Consider the following 19,037-nt stretch of genomic DNA (forward strand, 5'->3'; position numbering starts at 1 on the left):
TGCCATCTACTGCTGATACCTCCCCTGAATTGATTTTAGATTTGAAGATGCAAGATGCTGATTTTTTGACCTCTATCATGCTTTAACACTTACTGGCTGGAGCTCTTCTATAAAAAAGAGTTCTAGTTACCACTTTTCTTATTTTTTGGAGTTAAGGGTTTTTGCTTTTTATTCAGTGTTCTAAGCTATTACTGTCTTTATTCTTGTTGAGGTACAAACTGTCTTCATTGGGCAGTGGCCCCTTCAAGCTGGCTCCCATGTCCTCCTGACATGCCCCTGTCAGTCTTTTAGTATGTCCTCACTGTCTGGCACAAGGAAGTCCAGCTCACTTTGTACTTTTCCTACCTGGGACTTGAAATCAGCTATTTTTCTAGGGAGCCCTGGTGATGATAACCTATTTTTATAGGAAAGTGACACACTGTTTATTTTTCCTAAGGAAGGAGACAAATAATTGGTTATTTTTACAAACCAATTTTCCGTTTGCAATATCTAGCCCTTAAAAATGAGAATGAAGAGTCATCATTTTTACCAGAAATATTAAAGCTTTTCAGCACTCAATGTATTTCCTTACATTTCTCTGTAGAGCTTTTACCTACTAAGTACAGCTAATACATATTATAAATATTACCAATGTAAATACTATTAATACTTTATAAACTAAAATATGACTAATAATAGAACACACTAATCTATTTTTAACAAGATTTGTGAACGCTAACTCAAAAAATGTTCCCATGATCTACTGAGATGAAAATATCTAAAAGCCAAAAAAAAAAAAAAAAGAGTAAATGTCTCATTTGTGAGTCTACAACAATTCAGAATGTCCTTTTATTTCTTCCTGATGTTTGAAAACTAAAAAAAAAAGATTAAAAAATCCAACTATTTTAGAAGTCAGAAATGGCTTCTTTAAGGGACTAACATGTAAATTGAGAGCTGAAAGATAAGAAGAAACTAGATGTTTTTGGAGGCAAGTACTTCTCAGATAAAAGGAGCAGCACATGCAAAGCCTAGTAGTAGAGGGGAACATGGGAAGTCCAAAGACGAGGAGAAAACCACTGTGACTAGGTAACTGGTACAAGATGAGGCTGAAAGGGAGGTGGGACCAGGCCATAAAGAGTATCGGTAGTTCGATGGTTTAGTTTTTAATTGAATCCTAGAACCAATGGAAGCCTCCTCCTACCATGGAAGAGACCACAATCAGGCTGTGTCTTGAAAAGCTGATTATGGATCTCTGTGTGGAAGGGTTGGGTAAGGGAACAAAAAGGGACACTGATAGCCTAGTTAGAGATTTAGCGCCAGCACCCGACTGAGGGCCAATGGAGGACAAAATTATACACAAGGATGCAGTTAGGGAGCAGAGCTTAGTTAGCACTGAGCACTCTACTGTGCAGTTTTATTTATTACCATGTATATAAATAAGTAGTATTTTATTAATAGTATGGGGGAGGGTCAAAGAGGGAATGCTAACTCCAAAACAAAAAAGGCCAAGGTCCCTGCTCTTCACTGGAAAGGAAGGTTAAGGACCAAAGCCACAGGAAATTGTCCACATTTTGGCCAGTGATTTAGTTCAGTCCTGCCCAATGAGAAGAGCAGTTGTTTGTTTCAACAGATTCAAGGACAGGAACCACTCACTTAGATAACCACTGCACAACTAAAAGGACATAAAGAAGCTATGAATCTCTGGGTAGAGCTACGAGGCAAAATGTCAGGTTCTGCAGCATGCCTGGCAGTTAGTCCAGCCACCCAGGCTAAAGATGTCCCTGTGTTTGAAAGAACAGAGATCTTGTCTGGAGTCGTCGGCAGCCGTCCGTCTCGAGAGACAATGGTGTAGCTTCTTAAGAGTCTATCTGCACCGCCGAGAATGGCTGTGCAGTCCGACTCGGGAGTGATACGGTATCTGTCTCCTCCCGTGTTGAATCGACATCTTGCGATGACGTTGGAGTGTCCTCTCCAGTGAAGCTGAAGCTACAGAGCCTGAGCAGGGTGATATGGAGGGTCTGCTGTTGCCCATGCAGCAGACCCCCCCTCTCTTCGCAGCTGAAGGGCCCAAGGGGAAGACGGAGTCAATACCAAGCTGTATTGTCTGGAGTATAAGGTATAAAATGACCAAAGTAACATTTCAATTTCATGCAGCTATTAAGGATGGTTACATGAGTTAGAGGTGATACTGGCAATAAAGAATTTAATTGCTTTAAAGGGAATTTTGGCAGAATCTCTGGACCAACACCCACTAGGGAAGCAGGCCACTGAGTAGCCAGGTCTGAACCATAGGTTGCCACCTAGTGGCCACTCAGTTCTTCCACCCGTGTTGCCCTGCTTTTCTGTGTACCACGCACGAGAGTATAAGAAAACTCACAGAAGTTGTAGAGTGACAGTGCCACACGGAGCATCATTTGCCAAAACAACACACACGCAGAAAGTGGGATCATTTCTTGAATTCTGCTGCCACAACACACATTCAGAATCAACAGAAATCAGGACAATAACCTTTGAGGAAAGGTTATGAAATCAAAGGTAGTTCTCCCCCGTTTCCTGGCAAAGGATTTGCCCCTTCAATCACTCAGTCAGCCCAAAGGTATTTTCCCAGCCCATCATCAGTTCTATGCAAAGTTAGCTGCAACTCATAACACATTTCATTTTGTTTTTAGCTTAAACAACCCTATAAAGCTTAATTTATCAGTGGTAACCTGAAAACCACATGTTGGACAAGACAATAAATGCACGGGCAATTAAAACAAGAGCTGTGCCTTCTCTGACTGAGGATGACCTAGGGAGCTTGGGGACAGATGTTCCCTACCAGCTGCTGTCACTTCTTCCTGGCCGTGGAGAGGCCATACACACAGCTCCTCTACACAGTGTCAAGGAGATGGAGTCAAGACCAATTTCTGAGCGCCCAAGTGCATTCAAGCCACACTTCACCCCTTCATCTTCCTGATTTTAGAAAAGCTACCAGACACCCAAGGAAGCTGTCAAACTAACTCAAAACTATTGGGTTCCAAAGCCCATGGGCTATTTCTAGCACACTTACACTGTACAGTAACAATTTTCTAAAAAACACTTTAATCAAATACACTAGTATGTGTGTATACACACACACACACACATATACACATACATACATACATATATATATGACTATATGTATTTTGTCATACACACACTTTAAAAACCAGTTTGAGTTCAAAACTTTCCATCTTTAGAGCATATAACTGACTGGCCTCTGAGTTTCTTATTTACTGGGTGTGCATACCTAACAAATACAGTACTTATTTAATTTACATAAAGAGAATTGGTCTTACTCCTTTTGGATCTTTTGCCTGAATATTACGCTTCTAAGCCCCAACCAAAAATGGACTTTGTCTTGTTCATGGGTTTTGTTCCCCAGGACCTCGAACACTGTGCCTGGCACATCACTACCATTCAAGTATTTGCCAAACAAATGATAAATCTAGGGAGGCTGGAGCGAGGGTGTTTCTTAAAATTGGTTTATTTTTGAACTACAAAGAATCTTAAAGGTCCTTCTGAGTAATTAAATACCTGCACCTCATTGATGAGAATACTAATCTCAGAGTTTCATATCACAAAAAAAGAAAGCAGATTCCTCAGTGCCTTTAGAGCAAATCAGGCTTGTCACTACACCCTGAATTTTATAGGAACCCACCTGCCACCACGTAGAGTCCCCAATGAAGAACCGGAAAAGCGCCCACCCCCAAACACACATGTAGGCATCTTTCAGGAACTGCCTCTCTTCCCAGGCGGTGAGGCCCTCAAAATACATGGGCAAGGCCTGGCATCATGTAATATTCTCTTGCAAAGGCAAATGTAAAAAAGAATCTAGAATTATGCAAAAATGGGTGTCATCCTCTCTTAAAACCAATTAAAATGTGCCTGAAAAATGGTGACGGAGCCTCCCTGAAGCCTTGCAATAACCTCCTGCTGTGGCCACAGTCCCCCTACGTGAGCACTGCCAGCAGCCCCACATCTGCCCCTTGGTAAGCGGCAGAGAAAGGCAGCGAGGAAAACTATGAAAGGGGGAAAGGCTTCACACCATCAGGAGCTGTGTGCCAACATGAACACACAATTTTAGAGATTTCAGAGACTTAACCCTAAAATCCTAGAGTATTCTGAGAGGAAAGTGTATTTGTAAAAAGGTCATTTTGCTTTTACCTAAAACTCATTTGCCATCAGACAACAGTTAGAGGAAGAATGTGACTTCAGAATCAGAAGTCTTGGGTGTTCTTTCCATCTCTGTCATTTACTTTCACAAATCACATACCCCTTCTGAACCTCAGTTTCCTCATTTGTAAAATGAGCAAGGACCAGGCCTGATCTGTCCAGGAAGTTGGGAGGCTCGAATGGAAAACAGTGATAAGGCTTCATAGACACAATGTAAATAAAACATTATTATCAATAACAAATGGACAACAGTACTAAAAGTTGACAAATTCTAAAATCATTTAAATAAAACCATTTCAACTCCAATTTTAATCTTAATAAAAATTGAAGTCCTATTCCCAATTAAAGTGAAAAGAAAATGAGAAGTCATCCCAAGTACTCTAGATCAAAGTTATTGTGTCAAGAATTAGCACTTCACCTTCCAATACCATTTGAAATGTTTAGTTACCCACCTCTACTGTATCCTTCAATGCATAATAAAGAATAACAATTTATGTTTTCTTGAATGAAACTCTTAGCAAGCACATAGATATATACACAAACACACCACATACATAAGCACAAAGTGATCATGTAAAACCAGGGATTCTTTTCTTATTCTGGGCCAGTAACAGAAACAGAATCTTTACTATTACTATTTTTTAATCACTAAAGTAATGAAGTCCCAATTTTGCCCTAAGCTAAAATAGAATATATAAAATAGAAGATATCAAACATCTGCACTGATAAGTTATACCTTACTTGATTTTTTTTTTCTCACAAATTGTCAAACAGATTCTAATAAGCCTTTCAGTTTTAAGCTCTAACCCTGTGTCGTATGATGCAGTGGCCACTAGACACATGCGGCTGCTGAGCACCGGAAATGCAGCTAATGCAAACCGAGATGAACCAGAAGTGTAAAATACACATCAGATTTTGAAGATTTAAATATGAAAAATGAATGTAAAATAGCTCATTGACTTTTAAAATATTAATTACATGCTGGAATGATAATATTTTGGGTTAAATAAAATATATTAAAATTAATTTTACCAGTTTCTTTTTAACACTTTTTTTAAAGCGACTATTGGAAAATTTTAAATTACATATGTGGCTCACGTACATGAGAAAAGACTGGTCTATTTCTATTGGGCAGAGTTGCTCTAGAAGAATACTAAAATAAATAACATATACTTACATAAAAACTTGAATTGCTAAAATTCAACCATAAAGCCCTGGTCATCATATAAAAACACTGCATGGTCTTTAAACCCACAGCCCCAGCTGAAGTCTGCTGAGATACCTGGCCTTCTTCCAGTCACCCACCCCGGACTCCCTGAGGCCCCAAGGAGGAGGCAACCAGCTTGGGAGAGTAGGGACCCCCGCAATACAGTCTCAGGACTTACTGTAGAGAAGTCATTCCTTTTAACCATTCCTGTAGAGTAAAATAACCCATATTTTGTGCATCCAATTTCCAAGCAAGGACAAGCATAACTACCTGTTTAAAAAAAAAAAAGAAAAAATAAAAAAGACCAGTCAAATCAGAACAAGTGAGCTCAGCAATTAAATACATTAACATCTTGCCAAATGCCTTTGTTCACAGTAGTTTAGTCACTTAAATATAAACAGGTTAACTTCAAAAATGAGTTCTAGTTTGGCATAATTCAGTTTGCAAGATAAAGGTTTGGAGAAACACAAACTCTTTCGATGCATGGTGAAAGTGTAAAGAGATTAAACTTTCCAGAGGGCAATTCTGCAGTACCTAGTAAAATGAAAACCAGTTACTGAGTCTGCAGTTCCACCTACGGAAAGTTATATAAATACCAGCACATACACACAAACATGTACAGTATTCTCTCATTTATCACGGTATTACGTTCTAGACTCCCCCGCAAAGTAGGAACCTTACACTTATTATTCTACACTCTTAAACCTACGTAACTTTAACAACATACGTATACAGTACTGCAAAGTCCCGCGATTTAGCAAAAAATCTGCGATAAATAATTAAATATAATATTTTTAAAAGTCCTGCGATACAGTGAGACCGCGATAAGTGAACCATGATAATAGTGAGGGACTACTGGTATGTTCAACAATAATTGCCACAGTATCATTTGCAGAAGCAAAAGATTGAAAACAAACATTTATAAATAAGGTGGTAGTTATTAAATACTTCTTTGCTAAATATTGGGTTGGCCAAAATGTCCATTTATTTTTTTCTGTAAAAAAGACACATTTTTCATTTTCACCAATAACTTTATTAATTTGGATATTGTGACTATGTCAGCTATCACCCTGTGGTAGAATGTTGTTCTCAATTAATGTCTCGATTTGATTGCTATCAACTTCAACTGGTCTACTCGACCGTGGAGCATTGTCCAGCAAGAAATCTCCAGCACAAAACATCACAAACCACTTCTGACATGTTTGATCAGTCACAGCACCTTCTCCATACACTGTACAAATCTTACTTTGAATTTCAGTTGTGTTTTTATTATTCTTGAAATAATAAAGCATAATATGCCAAAAATGTTGTATATTTTCTTCTATCTTCAATATTAAAATGGCTACACAAAAATTCACCAATTTTGATATATTTTTTAAAATAACGCTAATACGACAACTGTCATAATACAATCTAACAAAATTTTGTTTTGAATGAAGTTAAAGACAACTAAGTGCTTCTAGAGCCATTTACAGAAAAAACCAGACTTTATGGCCAACCTAATACATTCCACACAAAGGAATACTATGCCCCCATTAAGACAAATAAGTCAGCAAATAGGAAACAAACTCCAAGATCTATCAAATGAAAAGAGCAAGGTGCAGAACAAAGTATTAAAAAATAAAAAGGTGGGTGGTGAGACATATACAGTGGGGTTGTATCACAAATACATTAATGTTTGTCAATTCAACTATTTACACTGGGGGGGGGGTGTTATTATTTAAATGTAGCCCGATATTCCATGTAAACAGTGCTGTGCCTGTACTGAGCACAGGAGGAGCATTATGGCCCAATCACTTCCCAGAGGGTGCCACACAAAAATATCAAAATAGCTGTACTATGATGGTAGGATTAAGTGTACTCTTTCTGTTTAAAAATTTCTTTCATCAAATATCAATTACATCAGTACATATCAATTTTTAATGTCACTAGGTATTTTAGATTTTAAAACTAGATTACTAGGTAGACTACAAGGACTGATTAGTAAGCCAATGTTTCTATATTATTACGCACATCATCACAAAATGATTGTTAAATAGGTTAAAAAAATGGTAACTTAAGAGACAAATGGACTACTTAGAAGAATTTCCGAAAAGAAGAAGTTATATGTTCTTCAAAATGTTCACACAGTAGGGGATTTTTCTCATCGTCTCTTGAGCTAATCCACATTTCCTAATTCAAACTTGTTATGTTCTCAATATCTATACTCAATCCTCTACTAGAAAGATTAAAAATTCCACATAAACACTTAAGTAAAAAAAAAAAAAAAAAAAAAAAAAAAAAAAAATGGCGAAGGCACAAGCGCACAGTGCACATGAATGTCTAAACTGCCAAAGCGGATATTCCCAACAGCTATTTACAGAAAATAGATCTTATCTTACGATAGCTAATAAGGAAGCTTATACTTAAATAAAGGATCTTGCTGGTACCTTAGTAAATGAAAGTAGACTTGAATTTGACAACCTGCTTAAATTTCATAAGCTATAAATATCACGCAAGCTGAGAGTTTTAAATACTTTCAAGTGCTTACTCATTGATATAGATAGCCTTTTAAAAACTATTTGCTGCTTGTTTTTCAAATGTTAACATTCCTGATATTGGGATGCATCCCCAATTAACAGCTTATCAGAGTCTATTTAGCAAAATTTTTTTCTTTCTTAATGATGATATAATTTATATAACTTGCTATTAGCGGCATCTTGGAATTGAAGCACAGTAAAAAATAGTTTAAAATAATACTCTAAATTTGGTCTTTTAGACTTCAATGTGCGTGATTCAACATTTCAACACTTTCTACAGAAAGAAAGAGCTAAAGGACTCATAACTGCCCCAAAAGAAGTAATAATAGCAGCTCTCTCTTACTGAGTACTGGTATTTGGGGGTAAGGAACTCTGAAGAGCTGGGGACCCCTCTTTCTCAGTTAGAATCCACATCAGTGCTCCCTCGCACCCCGACAGACCTTTCCACCTCTGGGAGCAAACGCTCACGCCCCACTCACGCCTGCTAACCTCCTCAGCACTGGCCCTGTTGCCCATCTCTCCGATCTGACATGGACTGCGGGCCTCTGGGCAGAATCTCTAGAGCCTCTCTCGAGCCCAGTTCACTGTTCAGAGAACACCCTACCAACCTTGACCCAGCTCTCATCAGGACACATCCTTCTTAAAGTCAGTGAATGTTATTTTCTATGTCTACAAGTAGTCTATGGACCATATCAGGCAAAATACTGTTGACCCAGTTGTACCCAAACCTTTACACCAAGCTGAATAATTCATCTAGATACCTGATCTATATCACATTAAATTTTAAAATACAAGACAAAATTCCATGTAATAAGCTAGGGACATTCCAAAGACTCTTAAGAAAATTTAAAATGTTATTAGGGGAAAGTGGAGGAGAACAGACACACAGAAACGGTAAGGACAAAAAAAAGTTTTAATAAAAAATGTGTGAAGTCTCAATTTCTCATTTTCTTTTAGAGCATGATACATATGCATGGGCATGAGATATCTTGCAAACAGTCTGAATGAAGGGGATGATCTCAAGATCACTTCCAGATCATAAATTCATTTAGGATCTGAGGCATATTTGTTAAATTGGAGGCTAATGTAATATTAAACTGCATAGTTAATGATCCAGGGCATTTGTATAAGCATAATTTTTCACTTTAGCATGAGAGTAATGTGGGAACAGGAAAAAATATTCAACAATAACATGATGATAAGAATTAGGCAGAAATAATTAAGCATATAAAATAACTTCAAAATTTTTTAATCCTCACCCTAGGGCATGCTTATTGATTTTAGAGAGAGGAAGGGAAGGAGAGAGAAGAGGGAGAGAAACATCAATGTGAGAGAGAAACAGCAATTGGTTGCCACTCATGTGTGCCCTGACCAGGGACTGAACCCACAACCTAGGCATGTGCCCTCACTGGGAATCAAACCCTCAACCTTTCTGTTTACAGGACAATGATCCAACTGAGCCACACCAGTAAGGGCCTAATTAAATATTTTAAGGGAAGTACTTAAGGCCTTTACACTAAAAAGCAATCACTTTCTGAGTAAAATTCAAATGGCAGTAAAAAGAGCTGTGAAAAATTCTGGATAATTACAATCTACTCTCAAAACCCTTATGAATAATTATTCGAAGTCCTGGATAAACTCTACTTTAGGCTGGAATGACCACAGAGGGAGACAAATGGACACAATGCTGTGACTCAGGCTCCCAGCGGATCTGTCAATGAATATATGTTGCCCACACCACTTCTTTAAAATCTAGTTTAATTACTTTATTACTGTACCTTTGATACGAGAAATTAAACATGAGAGAAAAAATGACTGTACACCATACCAACTACAACAAAAATATTCACTTACAAATCAAATTAGAATTGAAATTTATTTCTTAGATTGCTTCATAAAAACTAACACTCCATTGCTTTTTTATTATTGCTTTATTTGTCAAGGGACAAAAAAACTTAAGAAAAATAATCAACTGATTCACCTGACTTAGTAAGGTAGACTTACATTTTCTGGTTCAACACCAATGTCTTCACAAAATTTTTCCATACCTTCAGGACCTACAACATCATCAGTACCTGCAGGGAAATGCAATCTTATATAAATTAAATCTAACCATGTACATACACTATTACTACTGTAGTAGTATTATATTGTTAAAGTACTTATTATCCATGTGAACTAAAATCAAGTAACATTTAAGGGCTAGAACTATTTTCTGAAAAAAGAAATCACCAAGTATAAATTGAAAAACATTCTGGCATTTCAGTTATATCTCTAAAGGACTGTACTCCTCGTGATCATTTATGTCAATTTATTGCCATGTTCCTCAACCTATGGACATATGATATACATAACTTATGTCTAAGGATAAGGCTACTTGTGTTCAATTTCTGCTCTTCATTAAAGCAGCTTAAAGCTCTATTCTTATTTTGGTAATAATTTCAATACATACAGTAATTTTTGAAAACAGCAAAGAAACGTATAATATTCTTTATAAAAACTGGGAAATAACACAACTGTTTCTTTTAAACGGAAAATAAAAATCAATAAGACTTTCTGTTCTTGAAAAGGCAATAAAGTCTCTTTCTTTCCACTCTAGCTTTAGCTTTGTTTCTTCCTAAAAGAACCATCCACATGTCCCATCTCTACTGTATCTCCCATTCATTCTTCAACCATATAATGTGGTTTCTGCTCATCTCTCCACTGAAACTCTCCTTGCCAAGGTCACTAATAATCCCCTAATTGCCAAATCTAACAGATGCAGTCCATCTTTATTTTATTTGACCTGTGATACCTGGAAATTTGAAGCACTTCTTTCTTCACAACACTTGATTCCTGCCATGACTTCTGGAAGTCCTCCTCTCATCTAGCTCTCTCCCACCCCTCCTCCACTTTTAGATTCTTTATGGGTTCCTTTGCTTTTCCCAAATTAAGTTTGACGTGCAGAGTTCCATCCGTAAGCCTCTTCTAATTCATTCTATACACTCTCCCTAGAAAACTGCAGCCAGACTTGGAGTTTCAGGTACTACCGAGATCTCTTTCTAGCCTCCCTTTCCCCCTTGCTGTTGGACTGTGTACCTAACCTCCTCTAACTGCCACAACTAAACTCATCCTGTGCCCTAAACACCCCCTCCTGCATTTCACATTTTCCACTACCACCTCACGGGGCCCATCATCTCTGCATGCCAAGCCCACTTACCCTCCAGTCTTCTGTCTCAACTGGTGGCACCACCAGAAATAGAAACTTGGGAGTCATCCTGGATTCCTCCCTTATGCGCTTTCCTCAGCCAATCAATATTCAGGTGTATTGCCAATTTTCCCTTCCAAATATTTCTTAATTGGACCTATCCTTCCCCGACCCATTCAGGCTTGATCCCCTCACTTAGATTACCAGTCTACTCAGGACCTCCCAAGCCCGGAGCCTTGTCCCCCTCTGACCCATCCCGCACAGTCACATGCCTTATAGTCCTTCAATGGCTCCCTACTACCTGGAGATAAAGACCTAAGTATCTGAATATCAAATAAGGTACCCTCTGATCTACTGCCTCTCTCTTTAGCGGCTTATCTTTCAACCTTCAAGTTAAGTTTCCGAGAAATAAATGAATCAATAAATATTGCCGAATGAATAAAAACTGAGCTCTAGAAACACTTATTTACCTGTGGTTTGCTCTGCACGCAAAGCCACCACCTGACACAAAGCCACCACCACACCGCTCCATGGCCTCGCCCCATCTTTCTCTCCCCCATCTTACCTGGCTAACTCCTTCAATCTTTAAAGACTGAACCAGACAGGCAGCCTCCCCCATCTCCCTACCCTCAGCAGAGTCTGAGTCAGTCGGTCCTTTGTGACCCCATGCAATGCTAGGAATAATAAACCACAAGAAATGTGCATGGTGGTTGTTTTGAACAAAGGATGGATATTAAAGTTGCCTGGAGGGCTTGTTGGACGGTCTTATGTTACTTCTCTGCTCTCAAATCCTTGTTTCCCCCTAAACCACAAATGCAGGTCCTTCTCATTATCCGACTGCAGCAAATACTTCTTCTGCATGCTGGTATTTTTACTTTACTAACAAACGAGCTATTTTGATAGAACATGTTTTGTTTTATATTCACATTTGTTACCTTTTTCTGGAATTTATTTTTCTCCTTTTATTTTACATATTTTTCTATATATTCCTAATTTTCTTAACTTGATTATTAGGGGAAAAGTTATTCAAATAAAAGTTTTCCTAATTTTTAATTTGGTTATTTTTGCTACTTTAACACATAAATGTGAGACAAAATTTCACTTAAAAGTAAAAGTCTATTAAAGAGTTCCTTTAAGTACCCTTCCCAAACTAAGCTTCTACATACATGGAATATATACATATTTATTTGCTGTTTCTAAGTTTGTCCAGGCAATTCTCTGGCTTTCCAGGAATACAATAATTTAATCATTTCATCTCCAATAAATAAGCATTTTTGCCTCCTCCTTTCCAATATTTATGCCCTTTCCCTCCTTCTCCTCTCTAACAACACTATCTAATAACTTCCAAAACAATGGCAAATAATAATGAGAGTGGACATACTTATCTCATTCTTGACTCAAATGTGAAAACAGCATTTCACCATTTAATGTGTTGCTAGCTGTAGGTCTGAGAGCCCATATACCCACATGTGTGCATTCATATATTACACAAAGAAGACATTAATATAGTCGCATGGTAAAAAGTTCAAACAGAGACAGTCCAAGTAAAATACAGTAAACAGAAAAAGTCTGCCTTCTCCCTTTCCTTACCAGTTAGGCATGTATCCTCCAGGCTCTTCTGCTATGTATTTATTTTATAAAAATGTGCATATATACAATGAAATGCAGTTTTATTTTTATTTTTCATATTTGTTTTAATCCTTACCCAAAGGGCTTTTTTTTTTCATTGCTTTTAGAGAGAGAAAGGGGGAGAGGAAGGGAGAGAGAGAAACATCAACGTGAGAGAGAAGCAAGACTGGTTGCCTCCCGTACACTCCCTGACCTGGATCGCACGCACCCAGACTAGGGATCAAACCTGTGACCTTTCGGTTACGGGACGACACTCCAATCAACTGAGCCACACCGGCCAGGGCTGAAATGCAGTTTTAAATTTGTTTATCTATACACACAGGTTCATGCTGTACTTATAAATTCTATACCTTGCTTTTTTCACTAAATATGTCTGATAACCTTCCTGTGAGAGTTCCCATGCATTTACTTTGTTCTTGTTAGCTGACACATTTTCCATTTCTCCACTGTATGTGAATGTGTGTGTATGTTCATCATTCCACTACTGTAAAGTATTTAGGCTATGAAATTAAAGAATAATTATTCTCATAAGGAAATAACCAACTGTCCCTATTTTGCTAAGAGGTTTTGTTTTTAGGAAAGATGACATTTTGGTATTTACCAATAGGACTCATTGGAGGTCGTTGCTTAGAGTTAAAAAAAAAGTTACATTATAATTCCTTTTAAATTCATTTATTTGGTTTTTATTCTTCCTCGTTTTATAAAAGTGCCTTCACTGTAACCTATTCTTGAGCGAAGCCAGCCGCCTGCATTTCCTGTGCCTGTGCCCTAGCCTCCTGTCTCCAGGATGCTCTCCCCACCTCACCTGCACCCTCCATTCTGATTACTGCCTCTGCTCTCTGTTAATACGCATTATGAAGACGATGCTTCTCAATTTGCATGTCTATTTGCCACACTAGAAAATGAGCACAGTGCTTCTGTTGATTGCACCCCACAGCCTGGCACACAGCAAACCCCCAAAGAAGGTTTGCTGATGTATACTGTACAGTGGAAATGTTAACTACCCATGTTTCTCCTTTTTTCCGTACTTTATGAACTGCCACTCTCCTATTAATTGTATACACTTAACCTGTGCTTTAAAAGGGCTTTAAAAGTTTTTAACAGTATGATTTGCAATGGTATGACCGCCAAAAGTAATTATTTTATCCTAAAAATATTAAAATATAGCTTGTCAATTAATGTGATTAAAAAGCTACCCATAATCCTGCTCCCTAAAACAACTTTTTCTTTCACTTCACTATCTTTCTATTGCACTTATTTAGAACTATTTGTAATCACACTGTTCATTGGGATTATGGTTATATTTATACTGCATTTATCAATTCCCCTGTAGAACTGAGCAATCTCTTTCTAACAAGTATGCCACTGGCTGACACAAAATGGGTTAGAACTAGGGTTTGAGGAAGATGGTTTTTTTAAACAATTACATCTAAAATAAGCTACAGAATGCCCTGGTTACAAGATGCTGGCAATACATTTGGAAGACAGATATACTCACAATAATTTAGGAAAAAATGATCCTCCCACTTACCCTGTCTTATTGGCCCCTAACTAATTGCATTTAAACTTTTCACGATGGGTGGGAAAGCCTTGCTCATTCTAGGGGGCCTGTGGCCTCCCATCCTGTTCCCATCGACTTACTCTACAGCACAACCTCTAAGTCATCCTTGAATAATACTGACCTATGGTTTTCTTCATGTGGTTGGGATATTAAAAGTGAAACAGGTACCACTTGGGGCCTTTAATAATTCCCAATTTCAAACCATTTTCCCTACAGATAAGACAGAGGTCAAGAAGGAAAAAGGGACAAGTGTAAAAATAGAGCTAGCCACAACCACAGAAACTTCTTGCAGGAATGGACTACCAGCGACCAGTCAGCAGGAATATCAAAGAACCTAAAGAATGTGGCTTAAGCTTTATCCCAAATGTCATCTTTCTGAGTCAGAGAAAAGCAACTAAGAAGGAAAATTGTAGCCTGTTCTCTTTTTAAAGAAAACAGAAGTGTGGCTTATACTAGGGAAAAATTTATGCTCACTTGTAACACAAAAAAATTCAAAATAGCCATGCTAAGGTGGTGGGATTAAGTGTTCTTTTTATGTTTAAATTTTCCTTATTACAATACATTTTGTAACAATAAATGTGAGCCAAGAAGCAAAAGATCTTCACAAAGTGATACAAGTATGAGAAAACTCTTTTCATTCAGCATCCCCCCTGTACCAAACACCTGGAAAAGTGCCACTTTTACTAGGGAAGGCAAAATGTCTTCAAGAGATTCATGTTCTTACAACATAAATGTGAAAACAGATAAATTCTAATACTATGTAAGTGTTTGTACTAGTACCCATTCCCTGCAAACAAAATCCAGCTCAAACTAGTTCAAGTAATGAAGGAGAATTCACTAGAAAGATACTGGGGAGCTCACAAAAATCCAGTGAACTACAGGAATCAGGATCGCATCCTTTCAAGTGCACACCAGAAGGGCAAGATTCTTCTCCCAGCTTATCTGATTGGCCTGGTCTGGATTACCTGTCAGCGCCTGTAGCAATCTCTGAGGTCAAAACGGACAAGACTTAATCAGAAAAAGGGTAGGGTGAGAGGAAAATGGCAAGATGAGGCCACAGGAGGAATCCTCGCCTTGATTCCCAGTAACATGGTATCAGAACAAGTTATAAACAATGTTCCTGGGAAGTACAAAGGCTAGTGAACTAATTAGGGGGCTTTAAAGTTGCATAGCACCATGTCAGACAGAAAATGGAGAAAAGCACTCCAGACAAAGGGAAGGCAGGGAATCAGTTCTTTTACCCTGTAGGTAGCAGCATTTTTAAGTGAGGTGGGATGGGGTGGGGGTGGACTGAGACAGGAACTTTGTGTCTGAAGGATCCTGGGATAGTCAAGTCGATAGGAAACAAGTTAGGGAAGAGGAAAGGCAAAAGAACCTCCAGTTTAAACTTGTCTGAAAACTTTTCTTATTCTCTGCTGGTAACAACCAAACCCTAGATTTCACTATTACACTATCCAACTAATTATAACAAGTTGCAAAAATGGGACTAAATTTAACACATTTAAATGGCGAAACAAACATTTTCTGCCAAATGATCTTTCAAAATACAGACACTTAATATAAGACATTCTGCTGCACTACATAAAGGTTAAAAGCAGCAAAGCTTATTTTAACTTCAATGTATAAACCAAATAATCACCCCATACCCGCGTTTGAAGTAGGTTTCCTAGCAATCCAGAGTATTTCTCCCAAGTGCATTTCATCTTTTCAGTTCACTTCTAGTGTTCTGAATTCTTTGGCTTAGCTGCTGGCTATAAATAGGACATTTGGTGATTTGTTTTGAGGATGTTCTCTCCCTCAAACAGGCACACACAAACATACCCCAAATTTGAAAAGTACACATTGTTTTATTTCCCAGTCTCCTCTAAGGTGGTCCCTACTTTCACAAGGATGGTCTTAGATGATATAGATGATTACCTACCTGCATATTCATAGAACCACTCTAAGCACCTCTTACTTGAAAAAGCTTCTTCTTCAGTCTTTATTCTAGTTGAATCATATTTTCTATACATGCTAGAAATTGAGAAAGCAGTTTTAAGTCAGAGATTCTGAGTTCTTTTAAAGTAGCAGATAGGAGTTTCTTCATTTACCCAAACCACACATCTATTTAGTCAGTATTTCAAGTATATTTTAAATATTTTACTTCCTGTATTTGAAAGCTTCAGCTTTTACAACTACAGTTTTAAACACAGTCACACCCACACAGAACTAAATGGTAAGCACTTAACACTGGTTTTTCTCTGATTAACAAATAATCAGTAAGAACTGAAGAGAACAGGTATTTGATAGACATCCTTCTACCTCACTAGCTAGAACTGACCACAGAATGATAGTGAGATACAGAAAGAAACATCTATGGTATTTTCTTCAATTGATGACCCTAGAACTCACTCATACCTAACATTAAGTTCTCCTGACTTCTGTATCCTATGAGTCAGGTTGGGCACAGAGCACAGTCTAAGGAAGAACCTGTCAATATTAGATAACTCGAGGGAACATTAAGAAAACAGAAGGAAATATCACACTATATTCAAGCCTCCAGGGGCAAAAAGGAGGTATACAGTTGATCCCATTAAGTCCCTTGGATGATTTCTTGATTAGGATAACCTTAAAAACCTCAGCAGAGAAAAGCAGAGAAAAACCCTGGCTTCTGCCATGTAATTCCCCTAGTATTGTGGAAACCCAGCGTAAGCTTAAGAACTGTATTAGGAAGCACAGCAACTTCCTACCTCAACACTGTGACTTTCAGCAGGAATTTCTTATTTCATAATGACCTGGGGCTGAGGACTGAAATATTCCCTACTTGAGGAGGGGAGAGGAGACAGTATCTTTGCAAATAGTGATTTGGATAAAAACATTATGAGTATATACTTTTCTTACCTTTTATTTATATCTAAATAGTTATATACACACATATGAATATAATTTTCATTTACATAGTACATAAAAATCAAATATAATTCTTTTTAAGTGATCATTTATTCATAACCTACACATTTACCAGAGTATCTATATATACCTCTGACTAGAGATTCTGAACTTCAATACCAAAAAAAGAACATGTTTATAAGGTGGTAAGGCACTGAAACTACAAACCACCAGTTTTGTATTTCTTTGATAAAAGGCAGCCATTATACCTGTAAACAAAGGTGGATACAGTCCAAGGGTTCAAACAGATATGACCCTATCCTGGGCCTGAATAATACTATCTCAGCTCAAAGTCTTTAATTGGTCAATAATCTAGAGACCTATATATGACCCTGTAATGTTTGAATTGCTTAAACATGCTCCACTTAAAAAAGAATAGTGGGATACCATTCAGCCAGTATGAGGGGAAAAAAACTGATGTATGCTGTAATGTGGATGAGCCTCAAAAAACATTAAGCTAAGTGACAGAAGCAACACACAAAAAGACTACTTATATAAAATGAGCAGAAAAGGCAAACCTGTAGAGCTAGAAAGTGGATTCAGTTGTCTGAGGCTGGACATGGGAACAGGGAATGAATGTGAACAGCCATCCAGGATCTAGCTGGGGCAATGGCAATCTTCTGAAACTGATCTGTAGTGATGGCTGCATAGTGCTAACAACTCAGCAAAAATCACTGAATTTGTATACTTAAAATGGATGAACATCAGAGTATGTAAAAAAAAAAGTTGTTTAAAAAAAGAAAAGACCGAGGATGAAATTCAGATGATGCTATAGCTCCCTCTTCCTTGGATGACCAGAGAAATGCTATCAATAGGAGTGCCTCACACCCTTCTGAAGCTCAACTACCAGTTTTTAAACTGGCTTTATCATGCTGTATTACACTGGACTGAAATGAAAAATATAAAAGCGCTATATACAGTCACAAAATGCCATGTGATTATTAGAATTTAACAATTCCCCGGGAACAGCATCTACACTGCCAAGGAAGTATAGGCGCCTGGCTTCGTAATGCTGAAAAGCACTGGTCCACACTTTGCTGGTGATTATCTTCTAAATCACTACTATCTTCTTTTAGGTAATATTTTCTACTCATTTGGGATATGAATATGGACATTATTTTCACATTCTCAGAGTCAATCTCCCTACCCCTCCAACTGAGGTGTAGCTTATTAACTATCATAGCAAGAAAGAAACAGAGAAGTCTCATCTAATCTCCTTGATGTATAGATGTAAAAATTCAGGCCCATTAGTGAAGTGACCTACAGAATTAGAGTAAAGGGAGATGGAAAAAGGCAGAAAGAATTAAAATTTTGATGCTTGTTCACTGTTTAAAAAAAAAAAGAGAGAGAAGAAAAAATAACATCAATAATCAGGCTGAAACAATAAATATGTCTAAAATAAACAAGTCTAACAGACCTTTGGAATTACCAAGATGAACAATTCTCTTGTCTGAAAGAGAAGTAGTTTATAAACACTCTAACAAGTTTGTTTCTAATAAATTCTCACTCTTCTGAGCATAAACCTCAGCTCAGCCAATACTCCCAGCAGGCTTAGAGTGGTCAGGACAGGCAGCTCTCTCCAGCCACTCAGCCCAGGTCCCCTGCATAGGCAATTACAGGATTCCTGTGGTGGTATTTTGTGAGAATACCTGCCAACTCTGTGGTCCTCTACAGGCAGACAGCAAGCCCATAAAAGGAAAGAAAGAAACTCTATACTAGTTTCGGTAGATCAATAGATTTAGAGAAAAGTTTCATTTCTAAGAACTCAAATTACCTAATGTGTTTTTGTTTTATAAGCCTACGCATACAATAAGTGGCATGACATAATTA

General features: G+C 37.7%; 1 protein-coding gene across 3 annotated transcripts in view; it reads right to left on the bottom strand.

Annotated features, from left to right (window-relative positions):
• Positions 1–19,037, bottom strand: part of DCUN1D4 (defective in cullin neddylation 1 domain containing 4) — a 73,438-nt gene that overhangs the window by 22,640 nt on the left and 31,761 nt on the right. For all 3 annotated transcript variants that reach the window (XR_016509111.1, XM_090266897.1, XM_090266896.1), the window contains exons 5-7: positions 16,201–16,292; positions 9,907–9,977; positions 5,562–5,653 (exon numbers count right to left, since the gene is read on the bottom strand). Coding sequence is in view for 2 of the 3 variants with exons in the window: in XM_090266897.1 (XP_090123023.1) it covers positions 5,562–5,653; positions 9,907–9,977; positions 16,201–16,292 (255 nt within the window). In the remaining variant the exon portion in view is untranslated. The remainder of the gene's footprint in view (positions 1–5,561; positions 5,654–9,906; positions 9,978–16,200; positions 16,293–19,037) is intronic.

This window comes from Furipterus horrens, unplaced genomic scaffold (genome assembly GCF_987537825.1).
Source record: "Furipterus horrens unplaced genomic scaffold, mFurHor1.1.pri manual_scaffold_2, whole genome shotgun sequence".
In the NCBI taxonomy this organism is placed as follows: domain Eukaryota; kingdom Metazoa; phylum Chordata; class Mammalia; order Chiroptera; family Furipteridae; genus Furipterus; species Furipterus horrens.